Consider the following 20844-nt stretch of genomic DNA (forward strand, 5'->3'; position numbering starts at 1 on the left):
GATTTTCCTTGTCAACTGGAGGCATGCTCTGGTGTTCGATGTGTCAATGGGTTAAGCCTCATATAATTATTTGAACCACAGAATAAACTGAAAAGAAAGCTGGAAGGATCTTTGCAGTTAGTTGGGCAACTTATGCTGTTGCAATCGACTGACAGAGCCTGAAACAGGGACAAAGGTAATGACAGAGCACATGAAACAAGCTGCCAAGTGTGTGTTGGAAGAAAAAGTCACATGTCTTTGTTTTCTTTTTCCAAAAAAAAAACACACTCAGTCCACTGTTCGAAATGGTATGCTGAATGCAAGTTGACGCTGACACTCTCAAAATGTTAAAAGACATATACTCAACATGCCACAATTGACAAACAAGCATGTTGATTGATGACATGCTTTGCGTGTTAACAATGACACAATGCGAGAAGACTAGAGAGTCTAACCATTTGCAGATGTAATTACAAAGGCAGCACTTTCTCCTCAGTTATTAAATTTTAAAGATCCTGAGTGTTGGTCCGGCCGGAGTTGAACTCATGACCTCCAGCGTGACAGCCCGTGCTCAACCATTACTGAGCCAAGGTGCGCGTCCTTTTCTTTCCAACTGAGCCACCGCCACTGAGCCACCGGTGCGCGCATAATTCTATTTTATGGTTACCAAAATGTTGTATACAAGCTTATGTGAACTGCATCAGTTCAGAAAGGAATGAACATTATCTACAGAGCAATAATCAAATTATTTTCAAGCCTATTTGCCAGAAATCTTTGATGCATTAAACCTAAGATTTGAACCCCCACAAATGTGGCTGCCATACTGAATGCGTTGTAGAAGACACATCACCCTGCCAGCAGAGCCTTTCTAAACTCGACAAGAAGGAAAGGACTCTGCAGAAATCGCATTACGTCTTTGTTGAGTATGCACAAGCTATTGCTTGGAGACAGTCTCAAACCCAGGCCAGGTATCAATCACACTCCAAGACACCATATTGACTTTTGTACTGAAGGCTCGATTTTGACCTTTGCCTTGTCAAAAATGATGTACGTGAGCCGCCTAACCGGTTTGACTGGAGTGACTAGCCCAGAAACTTGTGCTGCGGCGACTTAAAAGATCTGACACAATTTCTGCCAAGCCTCTCTTTCACGCTCTCTGCTGAGTTTTAGAGAGGCTCTGCTCGCAGGGAGAGGACAAATTAGCACACATGGGAATGTACTATACAGCTCTACATTGTCTTGGGGACTAAGTGGGTTGCAGCTAAAACATACCTTTAGTGACTATCTGAAGAGGAAAGTACTCCTTTAGCTTGTTATGGTCCACTGCATAATTTTTTTCTTCCACGAGGTTCATGTAGTACCGCATGTCCCAGGAATTTATTTTACCATCAAACTCATATCCAAGCTGTTTGTACTACGGACACAATGGACATGGCACAGATAAACGAATGTGGTAGTTTCTAAAGAAACTGTGGTGCTGCATCGGTGGGGTAGTATACAAAAATTTGGTTTTATGAACAGAGTTGATATTGTAAATTGACCAGAGAGAAAGAAATGTGAAGCAAGCTACAACAAGCTGCAAAAATTTTTTTTGATGAGACACTTTTCATTCAAAAACACCTTTTCTAACTTCCAATACCCACTGTAACTAGAAGTTGATCCTTTCCCAATTCCCCTCCCCTCTCCCCCTTTCAATGTTGACTGTTTAAGTTTCCAACATTTTTTTTGTCTTGCTAGCAACACTGATAAGGAGGGGGGTGGGGGCTGCAGTGTGAGAGATAATAGGTAAATTAATAACACCCCCAGAAGGTGAAGTGTCTCCACTATTTTTTGCAACTTGTTGAAGCAAATGGCCATGGATGGAAAAAAGTACCTCTGAAGGCATGACATGAGAACCCTGGGACCTTACAAAAAAAATTAAATGGCTACAAACCTAGGGTAACTACTTGGTGGCACAGTCGCAGAGCATAATTTGCTCTTTCCCCAGAAAAGTGGTTCAGTTCTTGAAATACAGTACAGCTGCCATAATGCAAAGCTTTCTGACTACTTCTTGATAATGTTGCAGGTACATTGCAAGATAACATGTCCCTTATTAAATTCATGTTACTCACGAATCATTGAAAGTTACAGGAACATGTACTTAAACTGTTAGTTATATCCGAGATGGCAGCTTTAAATATGTCACAGCCTCCAAACCTTTTTCGCTTTTTATCTTTGTTTTCTCAGAGTATTGCATGGTTTATGTTTTTAATTTTATGTTTTAAATGTAAGTGTTGTTGAATTTGCAATGTGCACTTGCATAATGAATAGAAATACCTCTTCTTCTTTGAGCTGGAGCATTACTTCTAAATCTGCTTCTCCAAGTGGCTTTAACTTTTCACATAATTCAGAAAGGAAACTAGAAACAGCCTCAGCTGTCTTGGACATGCGTAACTGAAAAGAAAAAGGAGAAATTAGGGGCATAGTGGGAGTCACAAATTTATGGAAAAGGTCACTGGAGGAAGTCAGTGCCTGAGAATTCCAGGAACTGTCATGCATTTTACACTGTACCTTGACTGATAATGTCTGACCATAAAATCAGCCACTGGCCCTCAAACTTTGATTTGAGTCACCCTTCTATCATGAGAACACTGTACATTCACTAACTTCCAAATAACCACCTTCTATGCTACAGAATGCCAGCTTCCTTTATTATTAACCTATTTTCTACTGCATTTACATGTACCCAAAAATGTATTGGTAAGCCATATAATTCAATGAAAATGTAGAAACAGCTTTCAAGGCAATGAAACACTTAGAAAAATGATACAACAACCAAAGTAAAAACATGAAACTCTTAAGCTTCCAACACACCCACCAGGAAAATCAGTTTTATGCCCTGAGAAGGACTTGACCTATGACATGCTAACCTGTACATGCAGTACATCTGGGACCACCAAACTAGCATTGCAGCAGATTACTGATGTGTTGTTCTCTTGTTGATCAATTCCTAAAACCCTGTTTCTACAGAGGCAGGAAACACTTGAATGGAGAAACACTCAGCTCAGGGATCTTCAGTTGGCTAGCCCATTTAACATAACAGCTTGAGGAAGTGGCTGCAAGACTTAACCACCTCTGATCCTCCAAGCGAAAGAACTTTAGAAATTGCAAAAGATAGACGGTTAACAGGAAACGCTGGTCATGCGTGGGGAGGCAGAAAGTAAAACATTACTAGGTGCACAGATGTACACCTGTTAGCAATCTGATGACCAATGGCCTAAAACTTTAATTATTAATCAATCTGGCAAGCCAGGGGCAGCCCAAGTAGAAGCCTCACCAATGCAAAACCTGTGCCCTTTGAGGGACTTGTAGGACTATGGCCAGCTTGACGAGCTGCATCCCTAAGTGGGTTAAGGACGATTGCCCTCGTAAGTAAACAACCTGACTGAAAGGAAAAAAGGGGCCCGTGTGGGTGGGCGGCCAGAAAAGTGGCATTTAGCACACCTGACTAGCAACAGCAAGGCATGGGTTCAAGTCTTGCTCAGGGTGTAAAACAATTTTTTTAACAGGTGAGTAGCAATGAAAGAAACACTTGACATGATTACTCCATTGTTATCAGATATTAATTTCTTCGAAAAGATGTTCCCATTGTAGGATAGTTTTCACATTCACCAAGCCCCACAATTTAATTGTTTCTTACATCCGTGATGTAGCTTGCATGAGTTGGATAGCCCAGAAGATCAGCCATCTGCAAGAGAGAACAGCACTGATTTCTATGAATCATGCCTTTCTCATATCACAAAAACCAAAAGAACTCAAGTTACGTTACAACATACCTTTTGTCTAAGTTCAACTAGCTCCTCTAAAATTGGAGTGTTTTCTTCTATACACCTGAAACAGTCATAAGAGCATGAAAATTATCTTACCAGCAGTATTCCAACTCAATTGCCTCTCTCTTCATTGAATTGAATGAATAAAGTGGAATAAATTTTAATGAATTACTTGATATCAGTTCTGAAGATTACAGGCAAAAATGAGCCAAAATCGAAAAAAGCTTCTTTGATTTTTGCCAAACAAATTTCAGCAAGGACATTAATTTTGCTGTTCGCCGTAAACAAATTATTGATGAATCTTAGAAATGATTTAGATCTCAACTTCTTAATGATTGCAACTTTATTTCAAATCAAATTAAGCAGAAGTTATAAAGCTGCTTAATTTTAATTGCAATCTGTATCTTCGGAAGATTCAAGTCACAATCAAGAGAATCTGTAGGGAATTTCTCGGATTTTTGTGTTGAATTGCAATTGAATTGGGAATGAAAACCAGCGAATTCTCAAGTGTAAACTGGTCAATATTCTCCAATTGATCAAACAAACTGTTACTAGTGGTCTTCAAGCTTCTCATCATAAGTCAAAGGGAACAGAGCTTTTTAACACAATCGCTTGTAATCTCGCAATCTGATAGGCTAATTTGCCATTGTTAATAAGAGTCTAGACAGTGCTGCTTATGCCAACTTTCTCTTGTTGTAATACACTGTAGCTAATCATAATTATGTAAATGCTCATTTTGGTAAATACAGTAAACCAATCAGATTGCGAGAATGTTATAGACAATGCTTGCTCTTTCTTTATGTCATGATCTTGGTCATGCTCTGAAATATTTTTCTTTTATGTTGAAGTGGTAAAAAACAAAATAATCAAATGTGGTTCAGTGTTGTCCGTACTCTTATCGAGAACAATAATTTATTCATCATCACAGTGGTCAAAATTTGTTGTGGGCTTACTCAGCTGTGCCTCATCAGTTCACAACATTTTGACTACTGTGATGACGAATGTCATGATCATAGATAAGAGTACAGTCAGACAATGCTGAAACATTCAATTTGTTAAATGCACATTTAAGGTCTACATTCCTTGCTTGAATCATCCAAGTGCTATGAAGTGCACTTTTGTGCTTGATTTACACCTGATGTAAATGTGTTACCTTTTCAGTGTACCACCACTGTCCTTTTATTATAATTATTTAATCTACTGATTCCTGTTGGGGCAGTGAGAGAATTTTCAGGCACAATGTGAATTACATATTAGGAGAATGCCTACGTACCTTCTGTTAAAAGCATATTCAATTTTCTGGCGGGTGTGTGGATTGGATGCTTTTCTTGTTATTGGAAAATAGTGTGGATACTTCAGGGTAACTTTATTCAATCCAGCTTCGGTCTAGAACAAATAATAAAACATAAAATAATAATTACTAATTTGCATCAATAATAATACATAATTACATTACACACTTATAACTGACCTGACTCAACAGATGGGCTTTTCAGGGCCAGAGACTCAATCATACAATGAAACAAATTACAGAACAAAAGGTGGTATTATTTCCTTTATTACCCTGCAATTTGAGATAAGCTTGAAGTAAAATGTACATGAAGACATAGAGACAAGTACGTGCATTTCTCTGAGCATGATACACCTAGGCCACACCACAGCTGACTAAGCTGCAAGTAAACATGATGCCAAACTCTTTGCCAACAGGCAAGATAAAGCTCTTCTGATTGGCTACCTGAGTGGGCAATATGGGCCCATCTTGTCAGCCCATTTTGTTTTCATGCTTTATTGAGTCAGACCTACAATAGCTTGTTCAGTCAAGATGGACGGATGTTGAACAAAAGTTAAGCCAGCTGCCGGAAAACATCCCAACCTACTGTGTTGTTTTTGCTGCCTGCCCTGCTATGCTGTGGGAGGCGCGGTGGCCTCATGGTTAGTGCGCTCGACTCCGGATCGAGTGGTCCGGGTTCGGGGCCTGGCAGGGGACATTGTGTTGTGTTCTTGGGCAAGACACTTTACTCTCACGGTGCCTCTCTCCACCCAGGTGTATAAATGGGTACCGGCGTAATGCTGGGGGTAACCCTGCGATGGACTAGCATCCCATCCGGGGGGGAGTACAAATACTCCTAGTCGCTTCATGCTACAGAAACCGGAGATAAGCGCCGGCCTGATGAGCCTTCTGGCTCGTAAGCGGAGACTTACCTGCTATGCTACATGTATTTGTGAGCAGATATTACATTTTTCTTTTTCTTAATCTACTACATTATTAATTATGATCATATTCCATTGCAGAAAAACATCTACCAGGAAAACTTCTTGCAATGCTGGAACATAAAGGTGTTGCCAGGTTATCAATGAAAAGTAATAATACATGGACAAGCATCTTTGTAGTCAGCCTATTAATTATTTTTACCTTTTCTAAGCTGTTTATGAAGTCATCTGGCAAACCAACTATTAAAAAAAAAGAAAATTTGATTTAAAAAATTCATAGACTCTTTGTAAAAATAAAGTTGACCAAAAAGTGCCTTTACTGACAAAATAATTCCTATCTATTTTACCTAAATCTTTGTTGCTAAATTCCAGTACTGTGTTTTCCTCATTCAAGTTCTTGCTGAAGTCAATTGACAGACTGCTCATACGACTCTTGATTGCCTTTATTTCTGTTTGAACTTCTTCCGGTAGATGAAGACCTAAACAAAACAAAATCTGTTGCATTGGCCCAGTTACACGGGCTGTGTGTGGCAGTGAAGTAGATAATCTGAGACAAGCTTAAGCCATGATTTTCACAGAGACTGCACCAATCAATAAATTGTACTTCAGCCCCCCCCCCCCCTCCCCATCCTAGTGATGAGGATGACCCAAAAATATTATACTGTAATGTAAACCAGACTAGCTACACAATCAAGTAAGTTAAATTGCATCAAGTCATGCTTCGCAAAACCACATAAACTAAAGCTTAAAAATGATTGTACAACAGCAGTCCAAATTAAACTAAAGCCTGTCCAAAAACCTATCATGACAAAAAATGGCAGTCCTGTTAAGGCAGCTGGCCTAGGTTTGCTTAGAGGCTAGGGCATGTGTCAATTAAATTAACTTATTAATTTTTTGTGGATAATGTGTCTTAAACACTCAACTGAGAGCAGGATACAGTACATACATGTAGGTCATAAAAAACTAAAATTTGATTCAACTCACCATTTCTTTGTCCGAGTTTGATTAACCGATCCAGAGCCCTGGAAGCCTCTGATGTTAATGATGTTTTGTTGTTCTTCTTGGGAATTTCAAAGAAAAAAATATTATTTCCTTCAAAAAAGCAAGACTTATGAAATTAAAACCACTCTTAAAATATTAAGCAAAATTGACAGTCATCATGATGTAATTAATTGATTTTATTTTAATCACCTGGAAGGCCACAAGATTATCAAAGACATCCTTGCGCATACTGTAAAACAATGGAGACGCATGGAAAAAATGATGGAAGCAATCAGCATATTGTTACTCTGGTTATACATAACATGGTACTACTCTAAATGATATTTTAGAATAAAATAGATGTTAATGCTGGTAAGCAAATACTGGGCAGCGCCTGGGAGGAGAGCGTGACTTCCCATCACGTGACTACCTTATTTGGCTATTTCATTCATCCCGCCATGCGAGCCTTCTCAGTTTGACATTTCCAAAGCTCAACTAGTTCTGTTTTTTCCGTTGAGCAATTTAATCTTTGCTGGGGAATTTGCTGACCTCACAAACGCGGTTTTTTACGCCCCTTGCTATCTCAAACCTTTTATTTATTACTGGAACTCGGGAACAATTTATTGAACGGCTTCACACGGTTGTTCCTTCCGCACCATCTTGTAGCTCGCGTACACCAAGCGTCCATCTGACCAGCAAAGAAACGTTCACGCTCCACCGTGAACCCCCCTTTACTTCAAGTGCCTCTGCTGAGGAAGTTTCATCCTATATAGACCCACCAGCAATTGTCACCATCCCTGACGATGCGCTGCTTGAAACAGCGGTCAAAACGGTCAAATTTTATTCCAAGATGGCGTCCAAGCAAGAAGAGCTTCACACACAGACACGTCCCCAACCACGTTAGCCACTCTTATTTCCATCATCGTGGACGAAAATCGAGGAATCCACCGCCAAATCAGTTCCTGCTCCAACCTTAATAGCCTCCGCCTCAATCTGTGCAACCTCGACAAACTCCCGCCATTTGCTACTCACCGACGACTTCGACTTCATCGCCAGCCTTCTCAACCATCCCAGTGCCAGCAACAACATTCCTTCCCCATTTTTCAAGGACAGTCGCCGTTATCAGCACATGTTCCAACCAAAGTTAAAGGGCAACATTAAAGGGTGAGTATGTTGAGTTTGTCGCGGTGCTGCCAGAAAACTCGCGCCTTTCAGATAACGACCTTCCCGGGCTTTCCATTTCCTTTATCGGTAAACCACAAAGAGTTCCCCCACTCCTCTCGGAAAAAGTAAGCCCAGCTCGATTCTTGTCGGCATTTTCTGTATGGTTTTCTCAGTGGTGGATCCAGGATTTTTCATGAGTGATTTGCACCAACTAAACTAGGGGGGTTTGGGGGCATGCTCCCCCAAGAAAATTTGAAATTTAGTGCTCTCCGAATGCCATTTTCCCGCACCATCATAACATTGGCCTCGACAGTCATCCATAGATAGTCCTAAATCAGCTATATTAAATCTTTGAAAACTGCTCCTGTCGTTCCATCCTCACAAATGTAGAATCCCACAAACCCTTCTCTGACTGTTTTGGTTGAATCAAGAAATCTGATCACCACTGAAAGATTTTCTTTGTTTGATACGTCAGCTGCTTCGTCAGACATAATAGAAAAATAATTGCTCTCCCTGATTTCCTGCGACAAATTATTCACCATGATAGCACCCACAGTCGTAATCATCTTGTTTTGACGGGTTTAAGAAATATGTCGCATTTCTGGGTGCAGTTTTCAAGTGACGTTGCAGTGTTTGATCACCGCTGTCAATTCGAAATTCTAATAGTGCCTGAAAGTTTCCAGAAAGACTGGCATTTTGTGGATCATCATCTCGTGGACCTCTGAGGGCTATGTTGTTTCTTTCGCAAAAAATTATTGTCTTGAACAGGGATTTCAGAATTTCGCAATTTGTTTTGATTTGTTGTTGAAGTAAGCTGTTTCTGTCGATCAATTGGGAGCGATTTTCTTGTCATCTTTCTCAAAAAAAAAAAAAAAAAAATTAAACAAGAAGGATAGTTGATTTCGTGAACTGCAATAAAGGGCTGAAAAATAAGGTTTGGAAGAAATTTGAGTGATTTCTGCAAGTCACTTGGAACTACTCTGGATCCACCCCTGGTTCTGCACTTCTCACTTCTTTTCCCCAAAGGGCGGTAGAGATGTTCCCCTATCAAGCGACCATTCGATTACCCAAAGGAAGTTGCGGGCTTGGCATGGCCTTCCTATGATGTTGACTTTCGTAGGAAAACAGCCACAAACCTCCCCCTCTAACACAGACATCTAACCCAGGGTCCAAATTAACTTGTACATTTTGACCTGTTTTATGGATACCAGAAAGCAACGACCGCATGGTCTTGTGTATGTGTCAAGCATTATCTTTTCACTTTCAAAAGCGCACCTTTTGGAGAGAAAATGTATCCGACCTCGAATGTACATGTAATAATGAAATCTATCTGCCCCCTAGTTTGTCGAAAATTTCAGCTACGGAAACACTAGTCACACCCTGTCGAACACAATCCGCCATAGTGGTACATTCCTCACACCAGTCCTTGAATCTCTTTACTGAGTCGTTTTTTCCCCCTGCAATACATATTTTATGAGAAACAACGGCTTGTGAGGTTATGGAGGTTGTTAACGGAAAAACTCCTTCATTTCTATTTCAAAACAGTCTCAGGATAAAAAGTAAGACACCTCTTGGCAAACAGATCTGACCTTAACAATGGTGACCAGTTGTGAAATTCTGGTCGCCAGTGCGCAATTTCAGACCCCGTAACCTGCCTCCAGAATAATCCCCATTCACCCCTGAGGGAGCTCCAGGAAATGGCCCGGAAAAACCACCACTACCTCTACACAGCCCTCCCCGTTGGCCTACGGAGTGCCCCTTCATTTTTAATCAGCTTTCCATATCCCCCTCCCTGTTCGACCTGCTCACAAGTTCACCCTGATCCCCTTTGTTACTCATCTGTGCAATATAGGCTCCTACGGCACGTTTATGTTTACCTGGCAGCACTTGACAACCTTCACATTGAGTCTGGCTGTCTCCTGGACATTCTGGCTATGCCAGTCCTTCACAAAAGTTTGAGGGGGATCAAGCTCTCCCATGGGAATGCAAGAAGGCTTGCCACCTGATCACCTCATCAGTTCTCCATAGCATCTAAGTATACTAAGTTACAACCTTTTAAGTCTACCAAATGTTGACTCCTTTATGTTATGGGCTGCATTTACCCTTTCATTTTTTGGCTTCTTAAGAAGCAGCGAATTTGCCTGCAATGGCAATTTCGACCCTCAGTCCCACCTTGCTAGAACAGACATTTCTTTCCATCCCAACATCCTTCACCCTACTTCATTTGACACTGCAATTTAAAAGTCCAAAACTGACCCTTTCTGGGAGACAGCCAGGCTCAGTTTTGCAAGGTCAAACTCAGACCTTTATGCATCGTGTGATCTGCAAGATTATATGCTCAAAACTGCAACTCGAGACCCTGGCCAGCTACTCTTCAGCTTCTCCTGTGGACCATATCTCACCCAGACTTCACACACCAACAACTTATGGTCTCTCTTAAACCTCTGTGACAATGACAGCTCCTCCTCTGCCTCTCACAGCTTTAGTATTGGTGCTGCTACAACCGGCAGAATCACTGGCATTTTCAACTGGCTCTTCAAATTTTGGGTCGCTGGAATCCTAACACATACCAAGCTTACATCAGGACTCCAAAGGAAACAATGTCAGGTTCCTCAGTCATTGGCCTCTTGCTCCTCCTGCTAACAACCCCCTGGAATCCTTGAAAGCACTTGAGTATCTCATTGAAACTTGGATTTTTCTAACAATCAGTAATGATCTATGACAGTTCCTTGGATAACTTAATTCATATTTTCCTGTATCGTCCTGAACCTATAGTGCTTTCACCTATGGGTACAGCAATCATGTTGGCATCCCCCTGGAAGCCTGCTGTGTGCGTTTGCACCCCCCTTTCGTTCCCTTTTCAGCCACATGCCAGCCATCACATGGGTGAAAGCACTATCCTAAGCTTAATGCCATGTTTCTACTTTAAAACAAAAAAGAAAAAAGGCCCATGCTGCACTTGAGGGCTTTCTGTGACATTCTCTTTCCTTGGGCTTTCTGCCCTCTCAAGTTCATGTAGTACTATTGGAAATGACTATTTTGACGGAAATGTTTTGCACGAGGGTCCTATCCCCTCCAGCCAAATGTGTTGTGCGAGGGTCCTATCCCCTCCAGCTGAATGTTTTGTGTGAGGGTCCTATCCCCTCCAGTCTAATGTTTTGTGCGAGGGTCCTATCCCCTCCAGTCGAATGTTTTTTGCGAGGGTCTGACCCCCTCCACTGAAATGTTTTGTGTGAGGGTCCTATCCCTTCCAGTCAAATTTTTTGTGCGAGGGTCCTATCCCCTCCATTCAAATGTCTAGTGTGAGGGTCCTATCCCCTCCAGTTAATTGTTTTGTGTGAGGGTCCTATCCCCTCCAGTCTCTATGCGATGCCCATTGGCTTTGGTTTTTTTTAATTTTTATTTTTATTTTTTAATTTATTTATTTATTTATTTATTTTATTTATTTTTTTTTATTTTATTTATTTATTTTTTTTATGCTCATGTTGTACTTTCGACCCCTATCTCCACTCGTCGGTTCTCTACTTTCACCTTTGGGCAGGCAATGTTTGCTTTTCGCTATTGCAACTCCGTGGAGATGGGGTCATTTTTTCTCCCTGTCAAATTGGGAACAAAACCACTAAATGGGCTTCGCACAGGGCACTCCTCGTTTATCTCGGCGTTTTGGGCGGGGAATTGCTGCCTGCGGCACCCCTTCAGCCCTGTGCTGAAGCCCCGTTAGGGAGGGGGCATATTGTTACTCTGCTGGACTGGGTTAACTTAGCCCCAGGACATTATGCCAGCAACTATGCCCGCCTTGCAATACAGGCATGAGGCACCCCCTCGGCTAGTTGCCGAGGCCCCTCATCCGGTGGTCCATACCGGCGGTGGGTTTTATCCGCGCCTTGCCAGTACATTCCCTGCCCCTCGTTTACGCCCAAGTTGTGAGTATTGTCTTTTATTGCGCACCAAAGCATTAAATGATATTTTAGAATAAAATAGATGTTAATGCTGGTAAGCAAATACTGGGCAGCGCCTGGGAGGAGAGCGTGACTTCCCATCACGTGACTACCTTATTTGGCTATTTCATTCATCCCGCCATGCGAGCCTTCTCAGTTTGACATTTCCAAAGCTCAACTAGTTCTGTTTTTTCCGTTGAGCAATTTAATCCCTCCCTCCCACCCTGTTTGCTTTCTGGTTCTCTTGTATTTTATTTTATTTTTCCTTATGAGCTTCTGTAACCTATTCAATAGCCCTTAATAAAATATGGGCGGGGAATTGCCGCCTGCGGCACCCCTTCACCCCTGTGCTGAAGCCCCGTTAGGGAGGTAGCATATCGTCACCCTGCTAGACCGGCTCACCTTGGCCCCAGGACATTATGCCAGCAACTATGCCCGCCTCGCAATACAGGCATGAGGCACCCCCTCGGCTAGTTGCCGAGGCCCCTCATCCGGTGGTCCATACCGGCGGTGGGTTTTATCCGCGCCTTGCCAGTACATTCCCTGCCCCTCGTTTACGCCCAAGTTGTGAGTATTGTCTTTTATTGCGCACCAAAGCATTAATGGTTATGTAACAGAGTATTGACTATTTGACTATTTCCAAAAATAATGGTTCTCCTCACATAGTTCACAAACACAAGCAAACCTCTTTGCAATCTTGACAGTGCCTACACTGTAGTCTGTCTGCAGTCAGGAAGTGCAGTTTTCACTCATAAATCATTTTATGGAGTGAAGCTAGTGCCCAAGCCAGCCCCACTCTATTTCATTTCCAAAAAAAAATATTTGCAGCTCTTCCAGTGCTCATTGACGTTGTTCCTGTTTGTGCTCACAAGAAGTTTCTCCAAAATAACAACTGGCCTTCAGGGGGCTCAAACCAGTTTTAACAATTTCAACAAACTGTATGAAGGGACAATGAGGTCTTCGCCTCCTTCTTTTGGTGGTGGTTTGGTTACAGTTGTCAGTTCTGTTTGCGTTTAGGTTGTTCTGCAGTAAGCTGGTGCTGCCCCACATGGATCTCTGAGTCAGGTTTTCTTATCACTGCATCATCCATTTCTAGCATCCCCCATTAATGCTCACAAACTTTCCACGGATTTGCTCAATTTATGGCTTTCATGCTGGCTTTGATTCCTCGTAAGTGTCATTAGGCTTTAGTGGTTGGGAACATGCAATCGGCTCTACTTCAAACAGCAGTCATGAATTGATGAGTACCTATGCAATAAACTTCTATGAGGCCATGATGCTGGACATCACTATATGAGACTCCTCCCCCCTTAGATAATCTCCATGTGAGTCACTTTGGTGTAATTCCAAAGAACCACCAACCGGGAAAGTGCAGACTGGGGTATCCAGTTCGCACTCTGATAAACTTGAGGGTCCTGCCACATGTCTTACACATTTAACTCCTCACTGGGCACCACTACCCAACTTTCAGATGCCATCTGACGCAGCAGGGGTTGTTGGCTATGGGATCTTTTTCCAAAGGAACTGGTTCGTGAGTGCTTGGTCTTCAGCTCAGATCCCCTCTATTGCATACAGAGAATTTTTTCCAGTTGTGATTGCCACACCCCTTTGGCACCACTGGTGGTCAGATATTCCAGAAATGTAATTAATCAAATGGATTTCAATAAGTGTCACAAAGTGTCCGCCAAAAACTGCTCCTCAAGTAAGGATAAACTGCTGCCTTTGCCCTAAGCTAAAGATAATGCTATGCTTTACCCTTAACTTATTGTTAGAAATAGGTAGCTAATGCTTAGACTTACCGGTAAATTGATACTTCATAAATTTGCATATATCATTCATAATGAATCTCTGGACATAAAGTGCCAGTGGTCATCAAAATATTTTGAGTTTTGTTGGGACAACTGAGGTTTTGTGATCTGGCACTTTATGAGATCCCAAACTGATGGTTTTGCTTCGTTTCTTGTCACTCTGCACTCCTTTTCTTTTACTGCTTCCTCAGTGGCTGGTGCTAGGAACTCTGTAGCTGACACTCTGTCTCGTTTCAGATATCAGAAATTCCACCATTTAGCCCTTCAAGCATCAATACCTGGCTCTTTCCTTGAAGAGCTCCAGGTACTTTGCCAAACAACTGCCAGTATTACTTTACACAAGGGTTGGCCTCTTCCACAAGAAGAGTTCACATTTGCGGATTTAAAACATACTCTGATTCGTTTTTCTGCTCATTTTGCAGATCGCCTTCACCACACTTCTATTAATTAAAGGTATATTTATCAGCAGTTTGCTGTCTCCATATTGATAATGGCTTTGCAGATTCCCCCGCAGGCTTTCTCCAAATCCAGTGAGTGTTAAAGGCCATCAAGTGCCTACAGGGCTCTAGTCAGATCCACTGCCAGACTATAAAAGGGGACGTCATGAAGATTATCCTCCAGACCTTTGCATCTCGCCAACAAAGGGCACATTGTGTTCTGGGCTGCTTGTTGTCTTGGTTTCTTTCGTTTTCTATGAGCACGACAGTTTACCTGTGAAGTGAATTCTCCCTTTAACCCAGAAGTTCATCTCACTGCAGAAGACCTGCAGGTGGACTCCCAGTGCTCAAAATCCTTCTACAATGTAGTATTCAACATGTGTTTGAAGACTGATCCATTCCACAAGGGTGCTTTATTTTTTTGGCTGATGGTTCATCCTCCATACATGTATGATCCATCTCAGCCCTTTGCTTGTTCCTTACTGTTTGAGGTTACAGTTATGGTCCACTTTTTCAACACCAAGGTAGTTCTCCCTTGACTCGCCAGTCCTTGTCATCTTTTGTCAATCCAGGCTGTTTACTACTGGTATCCCAAGTACATTTTACCTTCAGGACACAGCTGGGTACCAACGGAAGCCCCTGGACATATACCAGTCACCCAACCTCCATTTAGCGATGCAGTTGTTAAGTGCAATCATAATACACCACATTGCCATGATATTTATAATAAAATCAAATGTAAGGGCATCTTGAAAATTTATCAATAGCAGAACACCCCTTCCAATGGTGTAAGTCACTAACCACCAGTTTGATTCAGTCAAACGGTTCAATTTAATAGTTAAGATGTATAAGCCATGGTTTGATGAGAACTACCTGGTTTGAAAACTTCAACCCAGCATGAAAAATTTCAGTTAATTGTATCCTTAACCTCTTTTGCAGATTCTGGGTGACAATGATGACATATGTTTGCTTTGGATGGGGAGATTTAGGTATAAGAAACGAAAAAATTAACATTTAAGTTTTGGCGTACTTTAAAATTTAACGACAACTTATAAAGAAAAAGGGCTACAGTACCTGACTTCTACTTCAAATTCTGAAAGTTTCCTATCAGCTTCAGTACTAGCTGACCTGATGTCTTTGTCTGCAACAGAAATGGGCATTTTGAAAGATAAGAACTTTAAGCTCCCCTGAAGGCATTGCAATGCAACGCAACAGAGTCACTGAGATTATTTTACGTAATAATTATGTTGCTTTAGTCACCACATGCAGAGTGATTACAGCATGGCTGCTGAATTAAAAAATGGATGCCTCCTATTTTGTCAATGTCATCAAAGATGAGACAATTTTTAATCATCAAAGAATTCAATTATGAAAAAACACTTTATTACTACCTGAGTAATTATGTACTGAAACAATATTATTATAAATTATGGCTGGTGTTTCTGGTGGATATAATGCGCTCTGTGATTAGCTAAGTGCAGCTACCCGATAGGGCATTATTCTCCCAACATGCCCACAGGCCAATTTATGGATTATGAAAATTAGTTTTTTTCTTCTTTAGAAACATTCTGTTAGCCATACATTGTATAATAAACAATTTAATAACCTTGACTGCTGGGTCTTAACAGCAAAATCTCAAAACTTGGCCTAGCTGTATTGACCTTGCTATCGCTTGGTCAATACGGCAAGGCCTCGCTTTGAGATTTTGCTATAACGACGTCACTCTCTGTTATTAATTTAAGTGCCTATAACCCCTTAAATTTTTTTTGAGCCGGAAAACATCTTTACATCTCACTGAGCAAGATTCCATAAAATTTTTTTCATTTGTTTGAAACCTCAATTTTCTGTGAATTTTCAAAGTAGACAAAAGTTGACCCCCATTTGAAACACTACTGAGTGACAACACTATCAAATTGGGTCTGGATCGAGCATGATTCCTGACTTCATATACCACGATTTCTCTTGCGAGCATAGTGATCAACAACTTGGTCGGGTGGAACAACACTCCAAATCAGAAGAAAGGTATTGGACTTCATCCAGTATCTGTTTATGGAGCAGAGAACCCGCAGAAAAGAAAGAGAAGAAAAGAGTGGGTTGACTTTGTTCACTTGAAGCAGGAACATTGGAAGCCCACCAAATACTTGGCTCTGTGTTCGAAGACAACTACTTCACAGTGAAGTTTTCAGATCTAACTCAGGACAATCTTCAACAAAGACTGCGAAAAGATGAAGTTGGAGTTTGCGTTTTTCCAACTGTTTATACACTGGCTGTACATTCTGTAGGAGAGAGTGTAAAACCATCTGAAAGTGAGCGAAGCAAGAGGAAGGTGAGAAAATTATTGTTGAGAGCATTGCCTCTTGTTAGATAAACATTTCTTTCGTACACGTCCTTCTTATGAAACATATTCGGCTAACCAGATAAGATCTCCTTCTAAATGAGCACATTTCTCAACATGCTCAAAGTACAATCCCAGAGTTAATCTTTATTTTTATTTTAAGAGTTTATTTTTATTTATTATTTACAGGAATAAAGATGGTTATGAAAGCCCCGATGTTCTCGTCAACGGAACCACGAGACAAAACACCAGAGGAATAAGAGTACTGCAGTAGAACGTCCTACAACCACGAAAGAAACACCACAAGATAATGTAGAGAAGTCAACAATGGTGCGCGAAGCGCATGCAAGAGGGCTCGAGCGCAGTGCCGAAGGAACTCTGTGAATGTGCCAAATGCAGTGTTCTTTGCTTACACGACTACCAGTTGGTGCAAATGACCGAGATCCTGGAATGACATCACTAGACTCAGTCTTCGCTTCACTTGGTTGGACAGAAAAAATAAAAAACTTTAAAAAGTCATTAAAAAACAAGGTTTCAACGATTGGAAATGAAAAAAAAATTGCTAAATCTTGGACAGTAAAACATAAAGATTTTTTTAAGCCCAATAAAATTTTGGAGGTTACAGGCACTTTAAGTAGTCATTATCATTATCATTATCATTATTATTATTACTCAATAGACCATTTTACAGTTGTGTGCTCAGTTACCTGGCCTTTGAATGAAAGTGAGCCTGGAGCTGACATTGATTTGATAGAAACCCTCATGCTAATTAGTAGGAATTTACATAAGAAAAGCAGTGAGGTTTCTATCAAAGCAAAGTCAACTCCAGCCTCACTTTCATTCAAAAGGCCAGGAAACCAAGCACACAACTGTAAAATGGTCTATTCAGCTTTAGTGCATGTTTCCCTTCTTTTAACCCCCCTCCCTCCCTTACCCCCCCCCCCCCCCCCCTCCTCTCTTCCTGAGAGTTTGACACTTAAGGTGTGAATGTTTAATTAAATAATGTTTAAAAAACGAGCAGCAGTGTTGTTCACCTGTTGAAACATGTTGAGGAAAATCCAGGTTGGACTTTGCAGTATGGTATTCAGTAGTATCATCACACAATGCCTGGGAAAAAAAGAGAACAAGGAAATCAGGAAACCTTTCTTTAAAAGTGTTACCTGACTGTGTGCTTTCAGAATACTTGGTTGGTGACAAAACTAGATAACAAACCTCTTGACAATAATTATACAGAATAATATATTACAATGTATATACATGTACGTTTTCACTTACTGATGCCATGGTACAGTTCACCTCAGATATATCCAAACCAAAATATATGCGTAATTCACGTCAGCCCAATATGCGTACATGTATATGCGAATGCATATACACACATACATGTACGCATATAGAGTATACGCGTGTAAGCCTCATTAGTATGTATGAGCTAACATAGAGGATATTACATGGCCGCGTGGAGATACGAAATATTTCGCAAGTGAGCTCAGCAGGGCGTGGCATGGTGTCCAACCTCCTTCAGGATAGTACAAGGATTGCCAGCCTTCCCTATCGGAGCCTAAGAAGCCATAGCTTTCGTACAGGCGCGGTCTCAGTCTCAGTTGCCGCTGCAGCTGGCTTGCCTGACTGGCTTATAAAAGTTTTAGATCACTGGTACTTGGATTGTTACCAGCTGTACATTAGAACTCTTCAATCTATGTTAGAGTCTGTCAATCCCAGGACGGCGGCTGTTTCTGGACACTTCGCATAAATCTAGTTTCTTGTCATTTTTCCAGTTTTGTCTTTGGGCTTGGGGGGATGCATTGCCTTGCATGCATTGGTGGCGGTTAAGCCCCAAGCTTGTTGGCTGCGTTGCCTTTTGAATATCACCTGCTAACCGATACTCTCGTCCGATCCAGCACATGCTGTTTTACATTCAGCTTGTAGTGCTGGGGGGATAAGTGAGGTTCCTTTGTCACACAATCGCCGGAAGTCCCACAGGCTAACCTAACGCAAGGCAGCGCTCCCACATTAACGCCAACTTGAGTCAATGTTTGCTCATAACTAGTAGTTAGCACACAAACATAAGAAACAGAGACATTAACGACAATATGTGGGTTGAGTTTGTTGGTTCTCTACTCTGCCCTGAGAGGTTTTTTCCTGGGTACTCCCGTTTTCTCCTCTCCTCAAAAACCAACATTTGATTTCATTTTTTCTGATTTCAGTGCAAGACGAGGTGGATCGAGAGGTACTCCACATTTGAAACAATTTTTGATTTGTATGAATACATTGTCATCACACTTAATGAAATATGTGTACCCATAAATGATGATGTCCAGTTTTATCCAAACAACGAAGAATGGAGCTGGATGTCAAAACTAAGACGATGGCAAATGGACTCCGACACAGTATGATAAGCATTGGACATACATGTATTTTAATTAAGCTTTGTTTGTGCTAAAGAGATGCTGAAGCCAATGCGACCACTCGTCACCACTCTGCAAGGAAGGCTTGTCGAGGTATACTTTGGTTTCCAGAAAATTGCAATGTGATTGACGCATGGTTTCAACGCATGTATCAGAAAGCTTTTCGTCTATCAGAACGGGTAGGAGAGTATGAAGAATGTCCATGTGTTTGCAGTAGACAAATAAATCAAGAAAACTACCCAGAAGAGTCAGCTGCACAGTACTGGAAACGAACAGTGGTAATACCTTTCCTTGACATAATCTGTTCAGAACTCAAAAGCCACTTCAGTAAGGAAAAGAGGGCACGTTATGAGCTCTGTGCTCTTATTCCTCAAGTAATCACTTCTATGTCTGAAGAGGCCACACTAGAATTTGCGCAAGTACTGCATCAGAAGTGGGGCCACCTGATGCCATTGCCATCATCTTTCGAAAGTGAACTGTTTCAATGGATGAACCACTGGAAGCGACATGAAGAATCGTATCATGAATCCATCTCGGTCTCCTCACTAGTAGCGAAGACAACATCTTCTTTCCAAACGTGAGGGAACTTCTAAAAATTCTCGTCATACTTGTATTCGGAGGATCCATACTTGGCTTCGCAACACAATGTCCACCGAAAGTCTCTCAGATTTGGCCGTCATCGCCATGCATGCAACTGCAGTTACCATCGACTGAAGTGTGGTTTGTGAGAAATTGGTGGCGCTACACCCTAGACAAATGGCCGCGTCAGGAACCCATGAGAGCCTACAGTTCCCATACTGGGCCTATGTACATGTAACAGCATTTTTACAGACCGATCTATTTTTAGACTATCTGTTCCGGAAAAAAACAAAGGCAGTTCCGGTTCGGTGACCCTATGACGTCAGCTTAATTTCTTGTAATTGGTCATCAGGCTCCTGTGGGAGTCTCATTCGTGGGAAATTCAATCTAAAAATAAATTGGTCAGTGAAAACGCCATTACACAACACAGCAGAGTTGTAGGCTCCGGGTCATGGGTTCCTGCCGCGTCTACACTTTTGGCCAAGTAGGTTAGTAAGGTATTTTTAATAGCTTCTACTTCTTTTATTTAGTGTCATTTCAAGAGTTTGTTACCGTCTCCAATCTGTCCCTCCTAAATCGCCAAATTTGGGAACAAACGTCAGACAACTTATAATATATTAGCGTACAGTTTGGTGGCCGATTGCATTAGCCACCCCCCATTTAAAAAATGGGTTATTCCAGAAAAAATCCACTCCCCCCGATGGATGGGGTCGTTTTTTAACCCCCCCTCTCACCTGGATTTCCTGAAGCCCAAGACCCCCCCTCCTGTCTGGATTTCCAAGACAAAAGACCCCCCCTCCTGCCTGGATTTCCGGGAAAAAATATTAGGCTTAAATTTAATTTATTTTTAATAGAAAATACGCACAATCACGTATAGAAGATGTTCTTTTTTAATTTCTAAAGCTTTTGCTAAATTATATAAAAATTCTGTTGTGTGGAACTAAGAAAAGGAAGGAGCAAAAATGCTAAAACATGAACGAGTGTTTATACACTCTTAGCTCGTAAAAATCAATTGCCCTTGTTCTTTCTTTGCTCTTTGCGCTTTCTTTGTCCTTTCTTTGTATCATTACACGAAACAGCGTGACTAAAAGCCACTGACAACTTTGAGGAAGTTGTCATTTAAAACTCGCACGTGAAGTACAAGTCGTAACCCTCGCATGTGCTTACTGTATCACCATTAATCAAAAAAAAAAAA

The 20844-nt window shown here is 41.4% G+C and overlaps 1 protein-coding gene across 2 annotated transcripts in view; it reads right to left on the bottom strand.

Moving 5' to 3' along the window:
* Positions 1 to 20844, bottom strand: part of LOC138024102 (thimet oligopeptidase-like) — a 31408-nt gene that overhangs the window by 10151 nt on the left and 413 nt on the right. Inside the window, exons 2-12 of one of the 2 annotated variants that reach the window (XM_068871207.1) lie at positions 17697 to 17769; positions 15402 to 15468; positions 7191 to 7230; positions 6984 to 7056; positions 6347 to 6478; positions 6202 to 6239; positions 5062 to 5174; positions 3795 to 3849; positions 3659 to 3706; positions 2296 to 2412; positions 1252 to 1393 (exon numbers count right to left, since the gene is read on the bottom strand). In XM_068871207.1, the coding sequence (XP_068727308.1) occupies positions 1252 to 1393; positions 2296 to 2412; positions 3659 to 3706; positions 3795 to 3849; positions 5062 to 5174; positions 6202 to 6239; positions 6347 to 6478; positions 6984 to 7056; positions 7191 to 7230; positions 15402 to 15468; positions 17697 to 17769 (898 nt within the window). Of the gene's footprint in view, positions 1 to 1251; positions 1394 to 2295; positions 2413 to 3658; positions 3707 to 3794; positions 3850 to 5061; positions 5175 to 6201; positions 6240 to 6346; positions 6479 to 6983; positions 7060 to 7190; positions 7231 to 15401; positions 15469 to 17696; positions 17770 to 20844 lie in introns of both variants that reach the window. The other variant, XM_068871206.1, reaches the window with a different exon arrangement.

Source organism: Montipora capricornis, chromosome 11 (assembly GCF_036669925.1).
Source record: "Montipora capricornis isolate CH-2021 chromosome 11, ASM3666992v2, whole genome shotgun sequence".
Classification (NCBI taxonomy): domain Eukaryota; kingdom Metazoa; phylum Cnidaria; class Anthozoa; order Scleractinia; family Acroporidae; genus Montipora; species Montipora capricornis.